Source organism: Bacillus rossius, chromosome 7 (assembly GCF_032445375.1).
Source record: "Bacillus rossius redtenbacheri isolate Brsri chromosome 7, Brsri_v3, whole genome shotgun sequence".
Lineage (NCBI taxonomy): Eukaryota > Metazoa > Arthropoda > Insecta > Phasmatodea > Bacillidae > Bacillus > Bacillus rossius.
Window position 1 is genome coordinate 28565752 of NC_086335.1, and position 23185 is coordinate 28588936.

At 36.4% G+C, this 23185-nt stretch overlaps 1 protein-coding gene across 1 annotated transcript; it reads left to right on the forward strand.

Moving 5' to 3' along the window:
- Nucleotides 1–17794: 17794 nt before the first annotated feature.
- On the forward strand, nucleotides 17795–23185 carry LOC134533764 (uncharacterized). The gene is made up of 2 exons (XM_063371405.1): nucleotides 17795–17952; nucleotides 20715–23185. The coding sequence occupies exon 2, from the start codon at nucleotides 20741–20743 to the stop codon at nucleotides 22889–22891; it is 2151 nt and encodes a 716-aa protein (XP_063227475.1). The 5' UTR covers nucleotides 17795–17952; nucleotides 20715–20740; the 3' UTR covers nucleotides 22892–23185.

Below are 23185 nucleotides of genomic sequence, written 5' to 3' on the forward strand. Positions count from 1 at the left end.
CGAATTTCTATGCAAAGGGGTTAAATAAAATGATAGAGCGTTGCGAAAAGTGCTTGGAACTGGATGGTGAGTATATGAAAATGTGATGTAGATATGTAGTAGACTAAAACTTTCAATCAAAAATTATTTACATGAGTTAATTTTTTTTAAGGACCAAACGGAACTTACTTTCCTGACATGCCTCGTATCTCAAAAGTCAGGAATGAAATTATATATGAGGAACAACCAATTAAATTTAAGTTTTGGATAATCATTGAAAACCAATAAGTAGTTACTTTTAAAATAATAAAATGCATTTTTTATTTTAAGAATATACCTTTTTGTGTCAAAGTGTTTTCTAAGCTATAAACAAACGTTCTCAGAGCATTATAGCTGGTAGCAGATACAGAAGTTTAATTGATAGCTTCTGTTGTGCTTATAATGTGATTTCGTCAAATACATAGGTGAAATTTGTATTTCCCAATGTACCGTTCACGAATCATTTTCCTTGAACACTAAATATTTTGAATAACTAATATTTGATGGTGCCTGAGGTCATGAGAAATTTTATTTGTTTAAAAACTCGTAATAAACAAACAAATTCATCGAGAACTAATAAGTGTCTAAATATTTTTGTAACACTAGAAGAGGAGCAGTTAAAATCATACAATGACTATATGTACAACGTGAGCCAAAAATAAATGTTTATTTAAAAAGAAAAACGCGAATATACTTCATAAATCTGTGTAGGATTTCTTCCAAAACTATTTTTTTTTTTGTAAATCAAACATCAATATTCATGTAAAAAAAATATTTTTTAATTTGTACATTTTCATGATAAATGACATCACTACAAAATAGTGTTCGCAGTAATGCTGTGTTTGGATTCTTATCCGAGCATTTATGTTTTATGTGGTCCAAGTACCTCCAAAAGTTAAAGTTATTTGTTAGCCGTTCCCTGAATAGCTTTCCAAGTATTAACTGCGCACACTAATGAGTATAATAGAATAACATAAAGACGAATATTTGTTATTCAATTATATTTTCCATGGTTTAAAAAATAAACATGAATAAAACATTTTCAACAATAAACAATTATGCGACAATTTTCATTTTAAGTTATCAGTACTATCTCCAAAAAAAACATATTTTATTTGTGCAAAAATAACCATATCTATGTGTTGTACAAAGTTACAATATATGTATTCTAGTATAACAACCTATTTCTTTACAACTGGTTTCCAAATGAACTTTTCTAGCAGTACAGAAAAATTGGTTTAAGTACACACACATCATTTTGGTAACTAATTTTAAATCTTGTAATTTGTAAAACCACCGACGGCGAGAGAACAAGCGATTCCGACATGCTGAAAATATTTTAATCTGGAACCATGGTCATGCCGGATATCGAAATTTAAATTTAAAAATGCGAAATGGAGCTAAAATGTGACCAAATAGGAAACACTGAACTAAAGTGGATACCCACAGTTAGTCTAAGCTCTGAGTTAACTGAAAACAGTGCCAGCGCATTGGCGATCAATGTCAACAGCTGAATGTAAACAGCTTAATGTAAACAGCTGAATGTCAACAGCTGAATGTCAATAGCTGAATGTTAGCAGCTGAATGTCAACAGCTGAAAGTCAACATCTAAATGTCAACAGCTGAAAGTCATCAGCTGAATGTCAAAACCTGAATGTCAACAGCTGGAAGTCAACAGCTGAATGTCAACAGCTGAATTCCATTTGTAAAGAATCTTAACGCGAGCTCTCCTGGCTGACTGCAGTGCCACAGGCACTGGGCGATGGGGTAGACACATACCATCTGGTGCAGGTTAATGATTTAAAATATTTCGAAGAAAAAATGCCACTAGCTCGAAAACTATGACTTCGTGAAAAATATATTTTTTTTATTCAGAATAGTAATTTACTGGCCTATCGACTGTTCTCGGCTTTACGTTGAGTTATGGGATGACATGTATATATTTAAATAAAAATACAAATTATCACAATATACCAACCCCGCAATGGTCATAAACAAATGTTGCAGTAACGGGGGAGCTGAATTGTTGCCCGTTGGATGGGCAGCCCTTCAGGATTTTTCTCACAGTGGTTAGTTTAGGTTAGGTTAGGTTAGGTTAGGTTAGGTTAGGTCACTTTACAAACTAACCACTGTCAGAAAAATCCTGAAGGGCTGCCCATCCAAGGGGCAACAATTCAGACAAGATTTAAAAAACACCACTGTCAGAAAAATCCTGATGGGCTGCCCATCCAAGGGGCAAGTTTTCAGGATTATTTAAACTCTTAAAGGAGCGTGTTTTCAGAAATTGGATGGGCTGCCCTTCCAGTCTCTGTACAAATAAACCACTGTCAGAAAAATCCTGAAGGGCTGCCCTTCCAATGGGCAACAATTCAGTCGCCCCGCAGGAACTGTGAGGGAAGTAGCTCCCGTGTGAAAGCAGCACGACAGGGAAAAACCTGCAATTTTCTAGGATTTTTACTTGTAAGTTTTGGGAAATAAAAATGAAATTTTAAGACAAAGGCTCATCCCATACCTGTGCCGGAATAAAGAATGAGCCAAATCATATAATGCTGGATTAAAGACTTTTCACTCTACATCATCAACTTCCGGACTTTTTTTTCAGCGCTACCAACACTGAACTATTACCTATAGAAATCGAATGATCGAAATTGATTTAAAAGGAGCAAAGAATTTGAGGGGGAGTGGGGAAGGTACACATTTTCAGCTCCGACATTAAAAGTTGAGTGAAAACATTGAAGATACAGTTTGTTTATCAACCTGTTTTCCGAACGAATTAAAACACTTATTGTGATATTTTTAATACATAGTTATTTTTCAATTTTTTTTATTCTAGGCTTGCTTACTCTTAATGAGTCATGAACTATGGAACTATGTTTTACATTAAAATGTTTATTTTCTTAACTGTTCTAAAAATTAATTTTTTGTTTTCATAAAAACACTTAATTGGGGGCGAATTTCAGTGAAAATATCGTATTTTCATGTCAAAGTTCAACGTTCAGATTACTAAAATCGAAGATGGCAGCCTTGGTCATTGGTCCAGTCAATTTTCTACAACATGAACCTTGCGACAGACTCGGCCAAACAATACAAATGAAGTAAACTAATGACGTTGGAAAATAGTTAAATTATAATTTTATTTAATATGTATTTGCTTGTATAATGTGTGGTTTGTATCATTTTAAAAACATATTTTACGGAGTATTTTGGTACATATTTAACTTTTTAATTTATTAATTTACGAATTACAAAAGGCAAAAAAGTACTTCTAAGTAATGCACGTATGTAAATATATGATTAGTAATATACTGTACATCTAGATGAGTGAAATTGAGGAAATAGTTGTGCACTCAAATTTCCCTTATTATTTGTTAAATGAAAACTTATAATTTTTTACATAAACCTATATTTACGTGGTCATCATAAAAAAATTGCCAGACTATTTATAAAAATTATATTTCACTGTTATGAAATTACATAATTTATGCTGAACGAACAACATAAGAACACATAAAATTGTTCGTTACCGAGGTTATATGTTACTGCACGTACTGCACGTGTTAATGACACACGAAAATACAGTAAACTCGTGGAATAACATCATGTCAGTATTAAGAAGACTGCAAGTATCCGCTTTACCACTCTGGTTCTGGGGTAGAGCGCCTGCCTTGTGACTTGTAGGACCCGGGTTCGCGCCCCGGCTCCTCCAAGGCGGATTGCCCAGATGAAATGGTAGCATTTTCCCTGGTAGGAATACAATCCCTTGTAACAAGTCAGGCTACCAAAGAAACGGTGGGTGGAACAGAAAAAAAACCTTCCAGGTGGCTTCCAAATGGGGAGCCCGTTTCTTTTCTTGGGCTCCCCATGCGGTGGCCATTCCGGGGGTTTCTCCGGGGGAACGGAGTTTTGCAAAAATATTTTTTTTTAGTTTTTATAGCGTTTTAGTTTTTTGTAATTGTAGTATTATCATCCAACCATTCCACCATGTTATAAATAAAGCTCAAACCAACATATATATTTTTTGCTTTTGTGGATAAAATATTTGAATGAAGTGTGTATCAGTCAGTGAGTGGTTGTATACCCATGTTGTGTGTCCTACCATTTATCGGTATATATTTTCTTGAAGTATTATTGACAGTTAAACCTTTTTTATGAGTATTTTAGAAGTTTTCGACGAAAAAGTATTTGCAAGCACATGAATTTTATTCCTAAAAATATTATTTCTGAAAAACCACATCGTTTTCAATCAGGAAGATCGTCTTTAACATAAATATAATATTCTACTTCTTCAACATGAGTTTCCAACACCATCTTATGATTAAAAAATTATCAACTTTAGGCCTCGTCAAGGAATGCGTGGTATATATATATATATATATATATATATATATATATATATATATATATGTTTTAATTATCTTACAAATAAACGCTTTTCAGTCAAATTTATAAAAATGCAATTTCATGATATTAGGTGTTCCGCAAAGTAGTAGTTTATCTCAACTACTCTTTAATATTTAAAATATATATGTTGTATGTAAAGTCGGTTTACGGACGATAGTTTAACGTGACAACGTCATAACAAAACATTGGTGAAATGATTGCCTACTTTTATGAATGAAATTGAATCATTTTTATTTTAATAATAAAAGAATAAATACTTGAAATTATACTAGTAATCAGATTTTTAAAATGCAAGAATAACTAACCTTTATTGCCGAAATTGTTGTTGTAATAAGCAATGAAAAACACATTAACTTTTCACTTCACTTTATAAACAGTCGACGAAACAGTTCACGTGTAGATGTCTTGTAATTAATTTTGAAAACTAGCGTTTAGCTATAAAGTTTAAATATAATTATGAACAAGTTTTCATATAAATAAACTGTAATCAAATATCTAACATAACCTATTATTACAGCACTCGCCGACAGATGCTACATTTTTTTTTTAATAATAAAAGAATAAATACTTGAAATTATACTAGTAATCAGATTCATTTTCTTACGTACATTTGAAGTAGAAATTATTTCATATTACACATTTATAAACAAAGTTTTAAGTTTTCACTTCTGTAGGTGCGGCACAAGCGTACAATGAGCGTAACGGAACAATGAGCGTAACGGGACACTTTTTCGTGCGTGCAGCCGGCGTTCATCAATTTATTAGACGTTGTCACGTCAAAAATGTCATTAATTTTACTGCGGCGTACATATTGTAATACTTTCGGTGGCGAAAGAAGCTTCAAAGTGAGTTAGATCATCTTCTGTGTTAAGACAAACGTATAGGAAGAAGAGGCCTTGGGTAAAATGTATGCGAACATCTTTTTTTTTTCGGAGCGGGTCACGGCATTTCGATGTCTACATTCTTAAACGCGATATATACGAGTGTTCGGGACCCGCTCCAAAAAGAGTCTCTCTAGGTATGTAACTATTCAGACTCGCCGGACATTAAGAGCTGGAGTGGTCGCATTCTGCTCGACCCAGTCTAATAAAGGACCGGTTCCACGAACGGCGTCAACTAATTAAGAAATGATTTCGGAGGGAGTGAGCTGGGAACCTCAACGTTCAGAGTATAATCACACGACTGAGCCAATAGTTGGCAGAGAGCACTAACATGAGGTTTTAGTGAGCGTCGGCTTACAGCTACAATTGCAATTACTTCGCGGTTAATTTTTTTTTTTTTGCTTCAGGATAGAATCAGTTGCAGTTTTACATAGTAAATAGCTATCGCATCTTTTCGTGTTGGTTTCACGATACTGTCTCAGCACATTTTCTCATGTTCTCTGAATCGACCATGGCGTATCCTACATTTAAATAAAATAATAATAATTTATACCGAAGGCATAGGCAAAACCATTTGCCTCTTCTTACGAGTTAACACATCTTTAAAAAATACACCACTGCTCGTGATGGAACTTGATCGATTTATTTTTGATAAGGGGAATAAACTTCGAACAGGGTACGCACAAATGATTAAGGTGATGGGAAATCCCAAGTTTCAAGTATTCAGCCCTACCGCTGCAGAATAACTTGGATACTAGTCTTCGGCGCTACCACTGCAGAAATACTTTGTTACTAGTTTTCGACGCTACCACTGCAGAAGAACATGGTTACGAGTCTTCGGCGCTACTGCTGCATATCTTGAAACGTGACAGTGCCTGAACCCTTCTGTATAACCTGGCTGACCAACCTCGAGGCCCAGAGGCTGATGTGGTCCACCCAACCACGAGAGAGCAACGACCATCACCTCAGGACACCGACCGGCGCTCATACACTCCGGGTGCGTTGGGATCGACCCACGACCCTCCAGACGAGTCAGTGATCACGCACGACGATGGTCCCACCCCGGAGGAGGTGGACTGTAATTTGTTTTTGTTAATGGAACAGAAATATTCATGTAAACTTACAGATAATTGTTAGTTTGTACAACTACATAAAAGCCACTGTGTCATTACAAAATAGTGTTCGCCGTAAATACTGGGTTCGGATTTTTACCTGGGTATTTATGTTTTGTGTTTGTTGTTCCCTAAACAACTTTCCAATATCAACTGTACACATAATAAAGTCAAATTGTTTAACATTTAATTACCTTTTCTGTTGTTTAAAACGATCATGCTTGAAGGAAACCTCAATGAAAATAAAATATGAAAATATTTCATTTATGCAAAAAAACACAGCCATGTGTTGTACTTTTTTGTAGTACTACAAACTGTTTCATGGTAAATGTTATTTTAAGGAATGTTCTGTAAAAATACGGAAAATTTGTTTCTGTGTGGGGCGATGAAGCACCACGGCTGCGCTGTCACTAGGGGCCATGGAGGGGTGGGGAAGGGGAAATTGCGTGGGGCTCCAATTTCTAGCGGAGGCTTCTCAGAACGCGTGACCTCCCGCCTAGAAAGAGGCTCGTCTATCTAGCGCTTTACGAGCCAAAAAAAAAAACAAATTCAAAATAAAAGATAGCTCGACCGTTACCGCCGACTAGGTTCCTAGACGAGGTGACCGGTAAACGGGTCCACGCAACTCTGTCTCCGTCCAGCGACGTTTGGGATCGGCCTGATCCCCTTGAACTTTAGCAGAGCAGCGTGTGCGTGTGTGTGTGCGTGCGTGCCGCCTCTCTCGATTAGAGGATCTTCCTGCGGCTCGTAATCACGCCCAAGGACTTGCGCCTCGCCTACGGCCCGTGATAGCCCGCGACACGGGTTTAAGGCTGTGCGCCACACACACACAACCTATCTCTCTACCACGCTCACGCCGGGGGAAACAAATTTATACAAGCAATATTCAAATATAAATAAATGATTTCGTGAATGGAACGGAAGTCGCATGGAACAGAAATGAGTAATCACTGTGCTGATATCTATGGTGGATGGCGCGAACCAAAGTTCACAAAGCCAAAGGGGAAATTTATAGTAACTTATTAACTATTTAATCAGTTTTAACAATGTGGGTAGTATTTTTAATAAAATTTATTGTAGATAATCGGATCCAATGCCGGATTTTTGTATTTTTTTTCAAGTCTTTTACGCTTTTACCGAAGCTGTTTTATCATATAGTATAAAATTTTACTCTGCAAAGCGAATGTCTCAACAGTCGATGTAGCTACTCCGGCAACGAATTCTGGTAGCGGGTGCGCGGAAACAACGTGTGATTCGTGTCAAGAAATTTATTCGAAATTCGCATTATTTTTAAGAATTTTTACTTTAAATTTCGTGACAAATTTTCATATTATAAGTGTATTTGCAGCATGAGAAAACATGGATTTGCTCGTTACCGAAGTTAGATGTTACACGTCTCTGGCGAGTACTGAAAGATTAGCTCACAAGTTTTTTTTTTTAGTCTCAACCGTTGTAAAAACAATTTCTTTTACAATATGCCACTACACGAATAATACAAAATTATTTTCGTGATACTAAACATTTTGGGCATTGTGTATGTATGTTGATAAAATATTTAGTATCTACAAGAAAACAGTTTTCTGTACATTTTTTCCCAGTGCACGTCTTTAAGCTGTTAGAAAATACAATAAATTTAAGAAATTTTATATATACGGTTTCAGATAGCCATTTCTCTGGATTCCGACTTCCGAATTCTGTTTCCGTTATTAAAAGGGTGCACGTAAAAGAATGAAGTACCGTAACTATTTTTTTCTTAACATTTCATTACGATTCAAAGCTTACTCTTGTGAGATAATGTTCAAGGAGAGTAAATCAGATTTCTTTGTAAATTAAAACCAATTTTTTTTTAAAAATTGTTTATATGGTTATGGTATTTCACAGGAGCAGTGAAGCTAATGAAGATTATTTTATTGGACGTCCAAGATCTTTTATTGGTCCAGATTTTACGGTAAAGTATGTCTCATAAACAGCACTGAAAAATTAAGTATTACTCTCTTTAATGGATAATATTATTTAATTTTATAATGTGAAATAAAAAATTAATAAAATTAAACGACATCGCTACAGTTTCAACTCTTTTATTCTCATTACTATTATCGGGTTCTCCTTTATCAAAACTTTAATTAAATTAACTTTCAGCTATTTTCAATCTATATTTTGTGTCATTGATTTAAACCAATACCAGAGAGTTTTACAAAGGTTATTGATACAAATATATGAACTGAAAATTGAAATAAAATTTATAAAATATCAAGTTACTTATGCAAAGAAGTTTAGTTACAAAGATATAACTTAAAATTTACTGATATGCCATAGAGGAAAAACACATACACTACTATGAGAATATCAATGATAACACAATAATATTTGGTTCCTCCATCTTGTCTATAAGGTTTTTGAGTCATCCTACCTTTACACTATAAACTCGCATCATCCAGTGCCTTATAAAGACTTCAGAATATGAGTTTTATTATTACATATTTTGTTCTACATCAGCGAGTAACAGTAAAAACAGATGATTTTAAGAACAAAAATGATCAATATTCCAGCGATGCTAATCACTCACGAAACCAAATTATTTTACGGAGACACGAACACAAGAGAGCGTAAAATTTCAGAAGTAGCAGAAAGAGTAGTCCATTCGAACAAGCTTTAGTTCTAGGACAATCTCGGCAGGCTATATACTAGATATGAATTGCACTAGCCGTTTGGTTGCATGGTCGTTACTTATGACTTGTGAGCTCAAGGTTCCGGGTTCGACTCCCAACCAAGTGGGGAATTTTTCCTCTTTTGGACTATGTTCTTCCCAGTTTCAGGAAAGCGTATGACGTTGTCTCTAATGCTCAAAGCATTTACAAACCGTAGCAGGATCATAGGGTTATGAAAAATTCAGATGCATCGCGTCTTCTATTACAGTAGTGTTTTATAAAGTCACCACGTCCAGGATTGAGTAGAGTAGTATAGAAAAGTATCTACATCAAGCATTTCATATCAAATTTGTGTTGCAAGTTTTTTTTACTAGCTAAATGCTACTCTAGAAAATGGTCAGGGATTTTTTTTGAAGAAAACCTAATTGCCTAGTTGCGTCGTGGTAAAGTATTAGTAGGACCATGTATTTTTCGGGAAAAATATAAAAACGCTTATTAGATGTCAATATGATATGCTGGACCAGAGGTTTATTTATTGTAAGCTAAATGGCGGCCGTCTACAAGAGAAGCAGTTACGTTATTTGGCCGGGCCATTCAGGTAACGCTTGCTTCCCCACTGAATGGATGTGGTTCGAGTACCGACAGTAAACACGAACCTGAAAGAAACGCAACCATCACAAATCACAAACCATGGTAACATTGTTTCAACTCTCAACTAGCCTCGAAACCTTTCGCGAATAAATACATGCCGCTATGTATTAGCAATTAATTTTCTGTTTCCACAGATTTGAAATGCCACAACATTTTGAGTCTCATTTTCTAAATATTTCTCAACAAAAATCTGGAACCATAAAAAAAAACAAGCCAGTAAGAATAAGCCTTAAAAACCGACCTCAAGGTCCCTTCAACGCCTAAACTATCCTCGAAAAAATCATATGCAAAAACTGCGGGATTCCTGCGAGAAAAAGCTGTTATGGCTCTCCGAAGATTGCCACTCGATCAAAGAAACAGCCGGACAAACGACTTTCACCTTACGGAACGGACGCGCCGGTGAATTTCAACTAGCTCCATCCTGATGGCGCGGTGGTTTAAGACGTTCGAGTCGTTCTGCTCGAAACTGTTCTGGACTATTTAGTTTCCACCTTTTACACTTTTATCTTTTCGTATGCTTCGTATTATGCCATGGTAAATAATACGTTCAGAATTTGGAGCGAAATACAATATAAGCTACATGTAACGTTCTTTGAAAGGTTATTGCATGTGGAAGATTTATTAAAAACCTTTTGGACAACCAATAACGGTGATCTAAAATAGGAAGGGGGGAAAAAATTTAATACGCTACATGTCGCTACACCGAGGAAAAATTATGGGTTTAGAAAAAAAATTATTTACTCAATATCCATTGACTTTATAGTGCAAATCAAACGTCTTCACTGAATATATATCTGTAATTTTACAAGACAAATCCTTGTAAACTTATTTGCCAAAGAAATCAGTTGTAAAACTGCAAGACAGAGCTTCTTACAATAATTTTTATCATTTTTAATTTGATGCAAAGCTCTGTCTAGCAGCTAGCAGTTTTTTTTTTCAAGGAATATCTTTGGCAACTGAGTTTCCAAGGATTTTCCTTGTAAAAAAAAATAAAACAACTTTTTTTCAGTGTTGCGAGCTGAGCTTCATTGTTTCAAGGAACGATTTGGAACGGACAAGCACATTCTAATAATAAACGAAAAATTAAGGAACAAAATAGGGCCCACTCGGCATTAACTGTTCCAAAAACATCACTGTTACTTTTTATAGGCTCATTCTTCGGCTCCATCCTCTGAGGTATACAGTATTATGATATTTATAGACTCTATCCTCTTTGCATTCTTAGCCAGAAATGAATGAGATGATTTTATTTTGAAAGCAGTGCGTGTATTTATAATTTATATATATATATATATATATATATATATATATATATATATGTGTGTGTGTGTGTGTGTGTGTGTGTGTGTGTGTGTGTGTATAAACCCTCGACCTTTATTGCTCATACACGAACTTAATAAATTACATTCGCCATGCCTGCCTACCTACCAAATCTTTAAAATAAAAAATCCAATCAACGGTTCCAAAGTTATCGTCTGACAGACACACATATACAATCGCCGATCAAGCCAGTTGTTGCTGAGACCAAGGTTTGCTCGGTTGTTTTTCCAAGGTAATTTTTCTCAGTGTAAAATTTCGATGAATTTTACTAGTCAATCTTTTTGTGTCAAGTGACGGTAATGTCTGTTATGGACGTCTAAATTGCATCAACGACATCCCAAACAATCTACAGAGTTTGTACCATGCGGATGAATACGTGAATTAATTGGGGCTTAGCATTTCATCGAAAACGGCGGTCGTTAGTACCGATTTGACTGAAGCCCTGACGAGGGAATCCTCAGTCACTCGGCGACGTCCGCCACGTTTCCCACCTGGGTGACGCGGCCGGGGCTCGTACCGGGATCTCCTGGCGACGCGAGTTTTGAACATCTTGTTGCTCCCGTTGAATATGCAGTTATAGTCATCAGCTGTAGTTTAAAATAAGGTGCAACTCTAAGTCAGCTGTGATTTACTGTATGAGCTAATTCCACTTGACCGAGTAATTTAATATCCAAAGTGATATTTAAGATTTTTTTTTTTAAAAAAAGTCTTTTAGCGGAAAATTATGAAATTTGTAGAGAAAACCCTTAAAAACGATTAAACTGTCTGTACAAAATAGCGTGCGTACGCTGAAGGCGCTGAAAACCTTCATAGTAGACCTTTTCTCGTGACAAGTTGTGGACGAGTCTGACATATGGTGTACAACATATTTTCCACATATAATCACATTTTCATTTAATTGCATGCCTAGAAAATAAACCTGAAAGTTGACACTTCAAACGGCGAATAGTAAACTTACATAAAAATGTAACACAGATTGGAAGAAGTTAAATAGCAAACATGTATAAAAGTTATAGTTAAAATAATCTCTTCGTTAAAGTAATAAACATATTTGAATTAATGAATGCAAATAAAAGTAAATTTATCAATTAAATTGTAGATTTCATTTCACTCCTTCTTTGTATCCATACAAAATAGTAATAATTCAATAAAAATGATTCAATTTTATTCATGAAAGTATGCAATCATTTTATCAATGTTTTGTTATGATGTTGTCACGTTAAACTATCGTCCGTAAACCGACTTTACAGACAATCAATTTTTTGGAAGTATTTACAGTTTGATTTCACTGGTTTATTAAAAAAACAAATATACAAAATATGTACTTAGTTTTATAGTATGTGTTTTAAAATGGTTAAGGTTAACATACTAGTAATGCTATAAAAGTACAACTTCTAGCGTGTGCGCAAACTCTATAGTATTAATTGTTTATTGATTTTTTTTAAAATGTACAATATTTTAGTAACATTCCTAGTCAAAAATTAGGTCCAAATACGTAGTTTAATGTTTTCAAGTATTTTTCGCTTATTAATTGGAGCCGCTATTAATACTTTAAAATTTCCTGTGGTTTCTTACTGCTATCTGCACGTGATGCTGGCATGCAACGTTTACGATTCAGGCAGCGAATTCTAGCTGCGGGAGCAGAACGTAAGTATGTGATTCACGTCTAGAAATTTTGACAGTTGAAAAGCAAATATATTTTTTATCCTCTTAAATAACTTCGAAAACATAACATACCAGTCACGATTATTCTACACTTGAAACTAACCCGTGGCTTCGCTGGCACCTGTTTCCGGATTTTGCTCATTTTTTTCCATTTAAATATGTTATGCTCTAAGTGTTTCCCTATATTAAGAACTTGCACTCGACGCCTGCGGGGCTTGCAACCCGCAATGCCTGCGCGCCTTGGGAGCAGTCTGTCGTCCAGTTAAGAAGTGGTTCTGCATGGAAGAAAAAATGTTCCAGGGATTTTAAAAAATCCTCCTATTGTTAACATCCGGAGATGACGTGATACCAGAAGGAGTTCATTGCTGCGAATACCTAAAAGACAGTTCTAGAAGGTTCTCTTCTGGGTAAATCGTTGCTTCTACGTGTATACAACCCCTGCAGAGTGACAAGAGCAGAGTTCGCCGGTGCCCGCCGCACCAGGTATCTCCACTACGCCCGGCGACGCTCCGACTCCATAGACGCCGTCACGCTGCCGGATCTTCGCTGGAATGACGCACGTCTGGTACGGCAACGAAACACCATTAGTCACATTTTCGAACTTGAGGTGACGGAATATTTCAGAGGTGGATCGCTGCAAAAGTTGCTTGAAAATATTCTAAGTTGAGTGTGGACTTTGACATTTTCTTTAAACGATGAGTGTCGTCACAGTTTTTAATGTTTTTGACGTATTTCATGGACGTAGTACATAGTGGTTGGTGGCGGTTGTGGCTGGAGTCGTTGAGCTGATCTGTAGTCGGCTGTAGAGGCGGGCGGCTTTCGCAGATTCGACTTCGTTACTTGAACCTCACTACGGTGGTTCCCAGTCCTTACGTTCGTTACGTTACTTGTGATACGTTTACTTAATGAAAAAAAACCACTATGCTGAATTTGAGTCAGTAAGGTGGGACATTAATGAAAATCAATGTCCGACATTGTTTTTCGTAAGTGCATATAGCGTGTTTACAATAAGTTACGTTACGTAAGGCACGCGCGCTTATACAGAGACGGTGCACATGCACAACGCGAATGGAAAAAGCGTTTGGAGTCTTCGGTGAAGGGAGAAATACTTGAAGCATGCAAGAGGTGGAGTTCCTGATCTATGCTTTACTCCATGTGCCCGCGCAAACGGTTTGTGGACCTCTCCCGATATCTGGTTCCAAGAGATTGTCTATTGGGTCGGTATTGTTGTTCAGTTGTTTCGGACGGGAAGCCTTCATTTCACAGACGAGAGAGCCACACCCGAAGTTCCCCGAAGTTCATGCTCGCTTTTTTTTTTCGTTCTATCTCATTGTATAAACCGGTGTGGCATTAAATTTTGCTGTCGATTAGGATAGGTTAGCTACATTATAAATACTTGAAAATATTGTGGATGGTTGGTTATATTAGGTAAGTATATCTACATTAAAAATACTGTAAAATCATTTTATGGTTGCTTAGCAAATAACTTTTTAATATGTAGCTATCCAGGGCTAGGAAACCGTTTACATGATTTCGCAGTATCTTTAATGTAGCTATCCTAATCAAATCAACCGTCCACAATGTTTTAAAGTATTTATTTTTATAAAAAAACGAAGATGCACGATCGGGGGTTTGGCTCTCTCGTCTGTGAAAAGAAGGCTTCCCGTTTCGGACACTTCCGCCTGCAGAGTGAATCATCGGGGATCGAGTTCTGCGCTTCACGACTGCTAGAGTCGGCGCCAGCGATTGGCGACTTATCAGCATCGCAACCGAATTAAAGGCCAGTTACGATGAGGTGGACAATTTTAGAGATTAGAGCCGTTTGGGGACTACCCTAATGATAGTAGTAATTTTAGAGTACTATTTTTGTTTTGCTTTTGCAGTTAAGTTCGTTTTTTTGTGACTGATTAAAAGCGAGTTTCATGAGCTCGGGTCACCGTGTCGTATAGTAAATTTTGTTCAGTATTTTAATGTGGTTATTCTCATGTTAAAATCACAACACCATATATGTTATTAATAATGTTCGCAGGCTTTCACCGCCATTGTCTGAAGTAGCTTGGCTTCTGGGTTGTAGCCGCGTCCTTTGGCGAATAATTCATAATAATCTGTGAATTATTCGCCAAGGACGCGGCTACAACTATACATGTTATTGAAATATTTCCGGTTTGTTGTTTATAATTATTGGTATAATAAATATGTGTAGGGTTGCTGCGCTTTTCTGTGGAAAGAAGGAGCAGTCTAATTCAAGGTGTAGCCACGCTAATAGCAATGTTGTGACAAAAAAAAATAATATAAGTAATTTAAAAAATAAAGGAGGTTGTTTGTATGTAATATCTAAGAATAATATTGTTATTGCTTAGTTGTTATTGAATTGGTTCAAAAGATATGGTTTTAGAAAATGTCAAATTATTTAATTTAAACTATGATATTGATATCCAACAACAAATAACTCTTAAAGAATCTTATAATTTTGTCAATAGATGTTAAGAATAAATGATAATTTGATAATACTATGGAAAATATCACTAATTGAGAAAATATCACTAATTGAGAACTTGTCAACTTAAGGTTTATTTGACTAAGAGTAGCTACGGAAAAAAAAACTTAGATTTACTTTTACCTATTCATCATGAAATATTTTACAAGTATTTGTGTGCACGGTCTTAACATACTTAATATTTCTGTTGAGGCGTAGTACTCCGCCTCCTGGTAATTTCTTTTTTTGTAAATTGTAGTTGCTATTTCACTTTGAATGTATTCAGCTCGATCATTTACCTGTTTAGTTTATATATTCCCCCTTATTATTATTTTATGGTGCCACTTACTAATAGTGTAACATACTTTGGTTGCCATGTACACTTATGTACCGTAAACATCCGTGGTCGGTGCTTTGTTCCGTGGCCGTGCGCGGCGTTGTGGTCGCGACCCGATGTTTGACGAAGCGAGTGCCACCACCTAGAGGGACTGTTTCGCTGTCGACATACGAGGATGGACTTCACAAAGCAAGGTAGTAATGCTATAACTAACGCTCTTATTTTCTTTTTAAATCATAAAACTGTGCGGTATTCATCGGCAACTTAATAACCTAAAATTTGTTAACTTTTCGAAAGAAAAGGTTAGCTACCTTGATTATTTTTTGGTTTGTTGTTGGGATTATTAATCATTAATGTTTCAGGTAGTATATTCTCCAATAGGGACAACCAAAAAACTATGATAAAATGCTTTACATTTTTTTTCAAAACCTAATAACTGCATAGCCGAAAAGTATGAGTGTTGAAAATCATAACTTTATTTTCAAAAGAAAAAAAATAAACACGTTTGCACATGTGCACACGACAGCCATGCTTATTTAATTGCTACCAAGATAATTCAACATTGTTGAAAAATTTTCCAACCCGTAATATTTTGCAATTATGTGTAGGCCTATTCATTATGCCACTCCGTTAATATACAATTTCAGAAATTCTTAACTAAAAATTTTCGTAAAATTACTTTATTTAATTTAAGTAATTATGTTTAAAAATTTTCTACGTATTTTTTTTATAATTGAAACTTAGTTTTTGATGTTGGCATTTCTCAACCGCAAATGGGGGTTTTTTTTTAGTGGTCATATTGCACCTATTCAGTTGCGCGCCCCTGAAGGACTTGTCGCAAGGGAGCACAGATTAGGGACTACGTCGCTGAGCCCAGCTTGTTGCAGACCTGTGGGCGACCAACAGCCACCCTGCACGAGGCTGGTTACCCAACTTTATTTGCCTACTGACTGTACCTTTCGCACAGTGCAGTGGCGTTACTGGACAAACTGGCTGTTTGCGTGCGCGCACACGCCTTGAGCAATACAAGTATACATTGTATTACGTCCTGCGTGCGGCCCTTCCGAGTAACACTCTTCCACTTGAATGTGTACGTGGACTGCACGTGAAATCTAGGACGTATCTGCATCTGCAGTAAGCGTGGTGCGCCCCCTTTCGAACTGTAGCCTCGCAGACTGTCCACACAGATCGCGCCGGTGTTGGGCGTTCCTATAGTTCGCGCCCGCTTAAGTTCTCCTGACTTCTGTGAGGCGTAAATGGCAGCAAAGAACGCCAGGCCACGATATTTTAGCTGGAGGTATGAATGCTGAGCAAACACTTTTCGTACAGCACTAAATACTATCCCCTTTTTTAAAATGGAATATGGCAGGTTGATAGTGAGTGCAAATGAACTGGGTGTGAAAGGTTCGAAAATAATTCATGGCGCACACATTGAACACTTTCGAGCAGTACTGTGTTCTCAACTATTTTTCCCATACGTTAAGGAAACACTTTGCCATTGAAAACGTCTTATTTTAATGTACTAACTATTTACGACACGCAAAATATTCGCTCGCATCGCTGCAGTACCGTTTATGCTGCGAGGATATTTTTCTTTAGACCTCGTGAACTCAACTCACGAACTTGTAAATGTGGAGACGTGTGTTTTAAAATACGTAATTATTTACTATATCGTTGAAGAATGTTTATTTGGTCCCATTTTGAAGCATAGGACATTATGAACATTGCATTATGAACATTAAATAAAAATTCGCAACCCTATCACCTAATATAATATTAAAACTCTTGCACAAAACATCCCATGTCCCCTAGAGACATAAAATTTAAATAATTTTCATAATTGTCACATTTCAGCCAAATTAATTTCTTACAAAAACAACATTTCGATGTTGTAATGTTTGTTGCATCCTCTAAATGAATGGCGATTTGTGTATGTATTTATATTGTATTAAGAACACTTAGGGTTTTAATGCTAGTGGGGCAAGACTACTTGTATATATTTCCTTTGATAATTAATTTTCAATAATTGGCCGGCAAATTAGTATTTTTCTTGATTTATGTGTATCAGCACAGAATTAAGCCATAATTTGTAAGCATGTGGAATTTATAGTAAATTAAGATTTGCCTTTAAATGTTTTATTCATTTTATTAGCCTTTTTGGTGATACTTTACCACCATGCGCTGTGTAACGAAGTGTCAAGGTTGCGTTCTGAGATTATATTGCTTCACGTGGCATTTTTTTTAGTGCCAAGCATAGCCACGCCGTGTGTTATGTAAAAAAAGTGAGAAATGAACATAAACACAGAAACCAGCTAAACCCTTCTCTATGGTTAGTGATTTTGATAAACATTTAATGTTTTATTTAAAGAAAATTATTAATATACTGCATAAAATTCCATACTTGGGCTCACGTTCATCAACTTCAAAACCAGAATTTTACAAGGTAAGTGAACATATTAATTTAAGCAACCAAACAGTTGACTAGGTACTGTTAGATGAAATCTGGTTGTGTAACTGTTAACCAAATCTATAATAAATCTCTGCCCATTTCAAAAATTCTTTGCTTTATATCAACCAATCAATTTTTATGCTGGTTAAACTTCTCTGTATGTCAGTTAGTTATAAAATACATTTTTTATCTAGGCTTAATATGGTGGAAGGGAGGGAGGCATATCTATTTATTCAAGTAAAAAGCATAGCTGAAAATTAACAGGGTGGTCAGTTTGGTAATTCTGAAGGATAGGCACTTTTATCAATAAGAATAATAAAATAATCCATTTTTTTTTTACTTCCTGACATGTTTTACAATTATTCTTTAAGAGGGTGTTGTCTCAGATGAGTTGCTTATGTTGACAGAACCGTCAATGACTTGTGCGTCACAACTGTGACGTCATCACAGCCGCTGGGAGCGTCCCTACCCTCGGTTCTACACCTCTGTTTTTCTGTTGTATCTGTTCGTTGTTGGTTGCGAATAAGAGGCTGTTTTTTATTAATTGATTGATTGACTTGCGATTGGGTTTCCACCCTGGTGGCAAGGAGAGTCCCCCCCCCCCCTATTCCCCAATTTCTGAATCCTCTTCTTCAATTCCTTTCCTCTTCTTGCATCCAGTATCTTTCCCTCAATCCTGTTACACTCCCGCCCCGTCCTCACCAGGAATACTTGCCTTCCTCTTTCCGTTCTCCACCACTCTATCTGAATCTTCCACACATGATCCCTCCTCCCTCTCTACACCCCTATGTTCAACCGGTCTCCCAGCGTCCCCCAGCCCCCCTGTTGTGTTACTTCAAGTAGTTTATCAGTTGTTTACCATTTTAACGAAGCGGTAAGTTTAGGTTACCTATTACAAATACAGCCTATTGTGAGAATGGTGGGTTATGTCAGGTTAGGTTAGCTGCATTAAAAATATTCTGTAATTCTTTGGACGGTTGGTTAGGTTAGTTTAGGTTTGTGACATATAAAATACTTGAAAAATAGTGTGTCAGCGTTAGTTAGGTTAGGTTAGCTACATTGAAAATTGAATGTAAAATCATTTGAACGTCTGGTTATGAATTATCAACATAAAATGTTGCTAACTTAACCTAACAGCCGTCCTTTAATGTAGCTCAACCACCGTTCACACAATTTTAGAGTATTTTAAATATTGCTAGCCTAATCGACCATCCCCACCGATTTAAAGCATTTTGAACGTAGCTAACCTTACCTAACCAACCATTGTACAGATATTACGCTAATTTTAATGGCCTGCCACATTCCGCAGTCGCGTCTAGAGCCGGAATTACAATAGTCCGATTCGTTGGTCTATCCTTCGATCACGTGGCCTGCAGCCAATCAAATGGCCCGAAAAAATTCCATCCGTCCGTCCGTCAAAAGCTTTGTAACTTCATACTTTTGAAGGACGGTCGGATTAAATTATAACCTCCAAATTTTTCAAGGATTTTGCGTGTCATATTTTATTAGGTATATTAGATTTTTTTAGTTTATTTTATTCTTTAGATGCTTACATACTATATATATTTTCATTATCTTCACTTTCACGACGTTTTACACCCATTATGTTATACTTAGTAAATATGTGTTTAAAATATCAGTGACATAAAAAGAAATGCAAGGGCCTTATCGAGTTTTAATTTCAAAAGTGGCCCTTAAAAAATACTTCTTGATTCAGAGTTTGACATAGAAGAATCTATTTCATTGCGATTGACCACATTTTCTAACACACTTAAAATTTCTAACACGCGTCAAATAATTTTAATTTAGGAGATTAAAATACATATTTGCTGGTTATGATAAAATGTCAGTATTTAATCCTACAGTTAGCAGTGGCGTTCCTATGGACGGGGCGATAATGGCGTTCTCTTCTCCACCAAAAAATTTACCCATAACTCTTCCTAGAACTAAACAAATCTATATAATATACCTAAACTATTCTTATTCGGAAAGCTCCTAACCTTTGAAATCCATTAATTCTGTTGTGTAAAATTTATTATTTTAAAATTTTTTTAAAACTTTTTAGTACTTTTAAAAAACACATAAAATACAGTTTTGACAATGGTTTTTCAAGACATCAGAAATGCGTCCAAAAAAGGGGGGTTGTCTGTAAAGTCGGTTTACGGACGATAATTTTACGTGATAACGTCATAAGAAAACATTAATGAAAAATTGCATACTTTTAATTTTCAAATATTATTTACAGTTTTTGCAAATTTAATTTTAATAATTTGTTTAAATATAATCACGAACAATTAGTTAAAAACAGCCCGCTTTAACCTGTTTGATATTATAGAAGATTTTCTCGCACAGCGGTTGGCCAGTTCTTGCACAATCGGCTCAGGCGTAACGTGACAATTTTTCGTGCGTGCAGCCGGCGTTCATCGATTTATAAGACGTTATCCCGTCAAAAAATGCCTTTTAAAATATCTAATATTGATTTGGAAATTTCTAACTCACCATTTAACTAGTAGGTATTTCATTCCACCCAAAACTCTTCGGTCAGTCACCCTCACCATATCTAGAAGCGGGACCACCACTGTAGCTTAGACTGTGTTATATTTGAAGATTTACAAGATAACATTCGGCAACTAGTTTAGAAAATATTTCGACGCATGCTCACAATTTGTTACAGTGTTAGACCTGTATAAAAACTGTGCTAACATTTTGAGATGTTTTTTTTTTTTTTTTTTTTTTTTTGTTTCCTCGTTGTGCAGGTCAAACACCAGTCTCATCACACAACATGAACTCCGCGCCCTCTCGCCACCAGATCCGTGGTGACGACATAAACGTACACTCTGGTGATCATAGAACTGCAAGACATGATCCCGACGAGTCCAAATCTCTTCCACCAGACGAGCTCACGGAGTCTGTCGGGAGTGCTGACCACGTGGAAGAGAAGGCTGTGACCTCGAGTCCCTCCGCTGACAAACACACACATGCCGGTCGGGACTACCCTCTTGCGCGCACAGGCACTTCACAGCCGGAAAGTCCACCTGCAGTACTGGTGGAAAGATTCGACAGAGCCACGGATGATTTAATCGACTCTCCTCTGGAATCGGGTCTTAGCGGTGACCTTGAGAAATCAAATGATTCCAGGTCAGGATACATCGACACCACAGTGGAAAAAATTGGACGTGATGTTTTTTATCCGGAGGTTAAGAAAATTCATCGTTTTTCAAGCATTCCTAGAATAGATGCCTTAATCAAGGAAGAGTCGTTTCTTTATTCTGGCCACAGTTCTAGTAAAATATCGGTTGACTATTCAGAAACTAACAATTCGACCAACAATGAATGCAATTTGTTAAGTTCTGCAACTTCTGCAACTCCTGGATGTACGACAGAAGAAAATACTGATTACACTCGGACCAATAATATCGGAGTCGAAACATTCAACTCGTTAGAAAGAGAAAACGTTTACTTTGAACAAGAAAGCTTGGGAAAAGACTTTTACGAAGGTAGAGCTTTAGTAAAGCAGGAAATGATATTCATTCAGCCGGAAAATATTCAGGACATAAAAACATCAGAAACGTCAGAAAGGGAATACATCAACAAAGAAGAACGTGTTTTTCAACTAAGAAGTGTTCAAAATAAATGTGATCTAGCACGTGTGCATAAAGCTGAAGAAAACGCAACAAATTCCCAAAAATATTCGGGCGAAAACACTAACAAATACACGACACACTGCAAAGAAGCACCGGAAAATAATTCTCTGAATCTGAAAACAATTGCCAGCATTCACGATGTTAAAAGCAGATCTAGCTGCCCAGTGGTATTCAGTAAAGAAAGGGAAAATTTTCCTGATACAACAATATCTATAGCTAAATGTTCATCTACACCAGAGACACCCAAACTATCACTGTGTGAAAATGAAGAAAGATCTAGCTGTGGAGAATTGAGTTCCGATGACAAGACAAAAGAAAAATATTGTAACATTTTCATTGATACAATGGTTAGGGAGTCTGAATCTAAAAAGGCGGTAAACAATGATCATATTCAGATTTGGGAAAACAGCAAAATTCTGCGACAAACAGATGATAATATTACTGAAAAAGGACAAATGGACTCAAATGAAAAATTGAATGAAGTCGTAAGCATTAGTCCACTCCACATGACCCATGAAATGCCTACAACTAAATATGGGGATAGACATACAGAGGAAACAATTTGTTACGTTCAAGAAAATCATGGGGACACTGTAAGTAGACCAGTTAATATAGTTAAAAATAAAGTGTTTAATGATAGTGTTTGTGCTCTTACGAAAGAAGGCAGTGCAGTTCGTAATTTTGAAATTAGTCAAACAATTCATTTCCCTGAAACAACAACTATTCAGGAAGACTTGCAAGAGTATGCAAATCCCATAATCAATAAAGCATCTCGCAACAACAACATTGTCGAAGTGTCTTCATGGTCTCCAATTCGGCAAAAACATGCTACTATTGAAATACAAAATATACTTGACCAAGACTCGTATCGGGAGCTTAGAAACCTGCCAACAAGAGGAAAAGCCCACTCAGCGACTGAAACTGCTCTTCCAAGTGTATCGTGGAAGCCTCGCCAAGCAAAAGAGTCGTCCGAGTCGGATATTCAAAACTTGAGGAAAATCACGCTGCCCATAGGCACATTCCAAGGAGTCTCTCTCACGCGATGTGCGATGGCGGGAGACGTCTCCAGGGACCCCGCTTGGGAACAGCACAGGAGGCAGTACTGTCTGATGATGGAAATGATCGCCGTCAACGCTCGCCCGGTAGATCCCGTTGGACTCTATTTCCTCCAGAAAGAGATCCGCAAATACATGGGCGTTCCAAAACAAGCTGAATGTAATCAGAATTCTCAGCCAAGTATATTTTCGACATTCAGACGATGGCTGCGAAGGCTTTTCTGTGGCAAATAGTCTGCTCTCCTAATCCAAATAGTGAACTTGGACAACTGATGAGTTTCAATTATAACAAAAGACGTAATCTATTCTAAAGTATGCGTAGAGTTGTTTTATCTTTGTCATTATATTAAAAAAAACACATTAATTGTGTGAGCGAAATAATATTGTATTTAATGCCACTATAACAGTATTTTCTCTTTCATTTCGTTGCTTATTGTCTTAAACCATTAGAATTAGTAAGAAATAATTCGTGTAAAATTTTCATGTAGAGGTAACTAAATATTAAAAGTAATAAAACAATGAATTTCA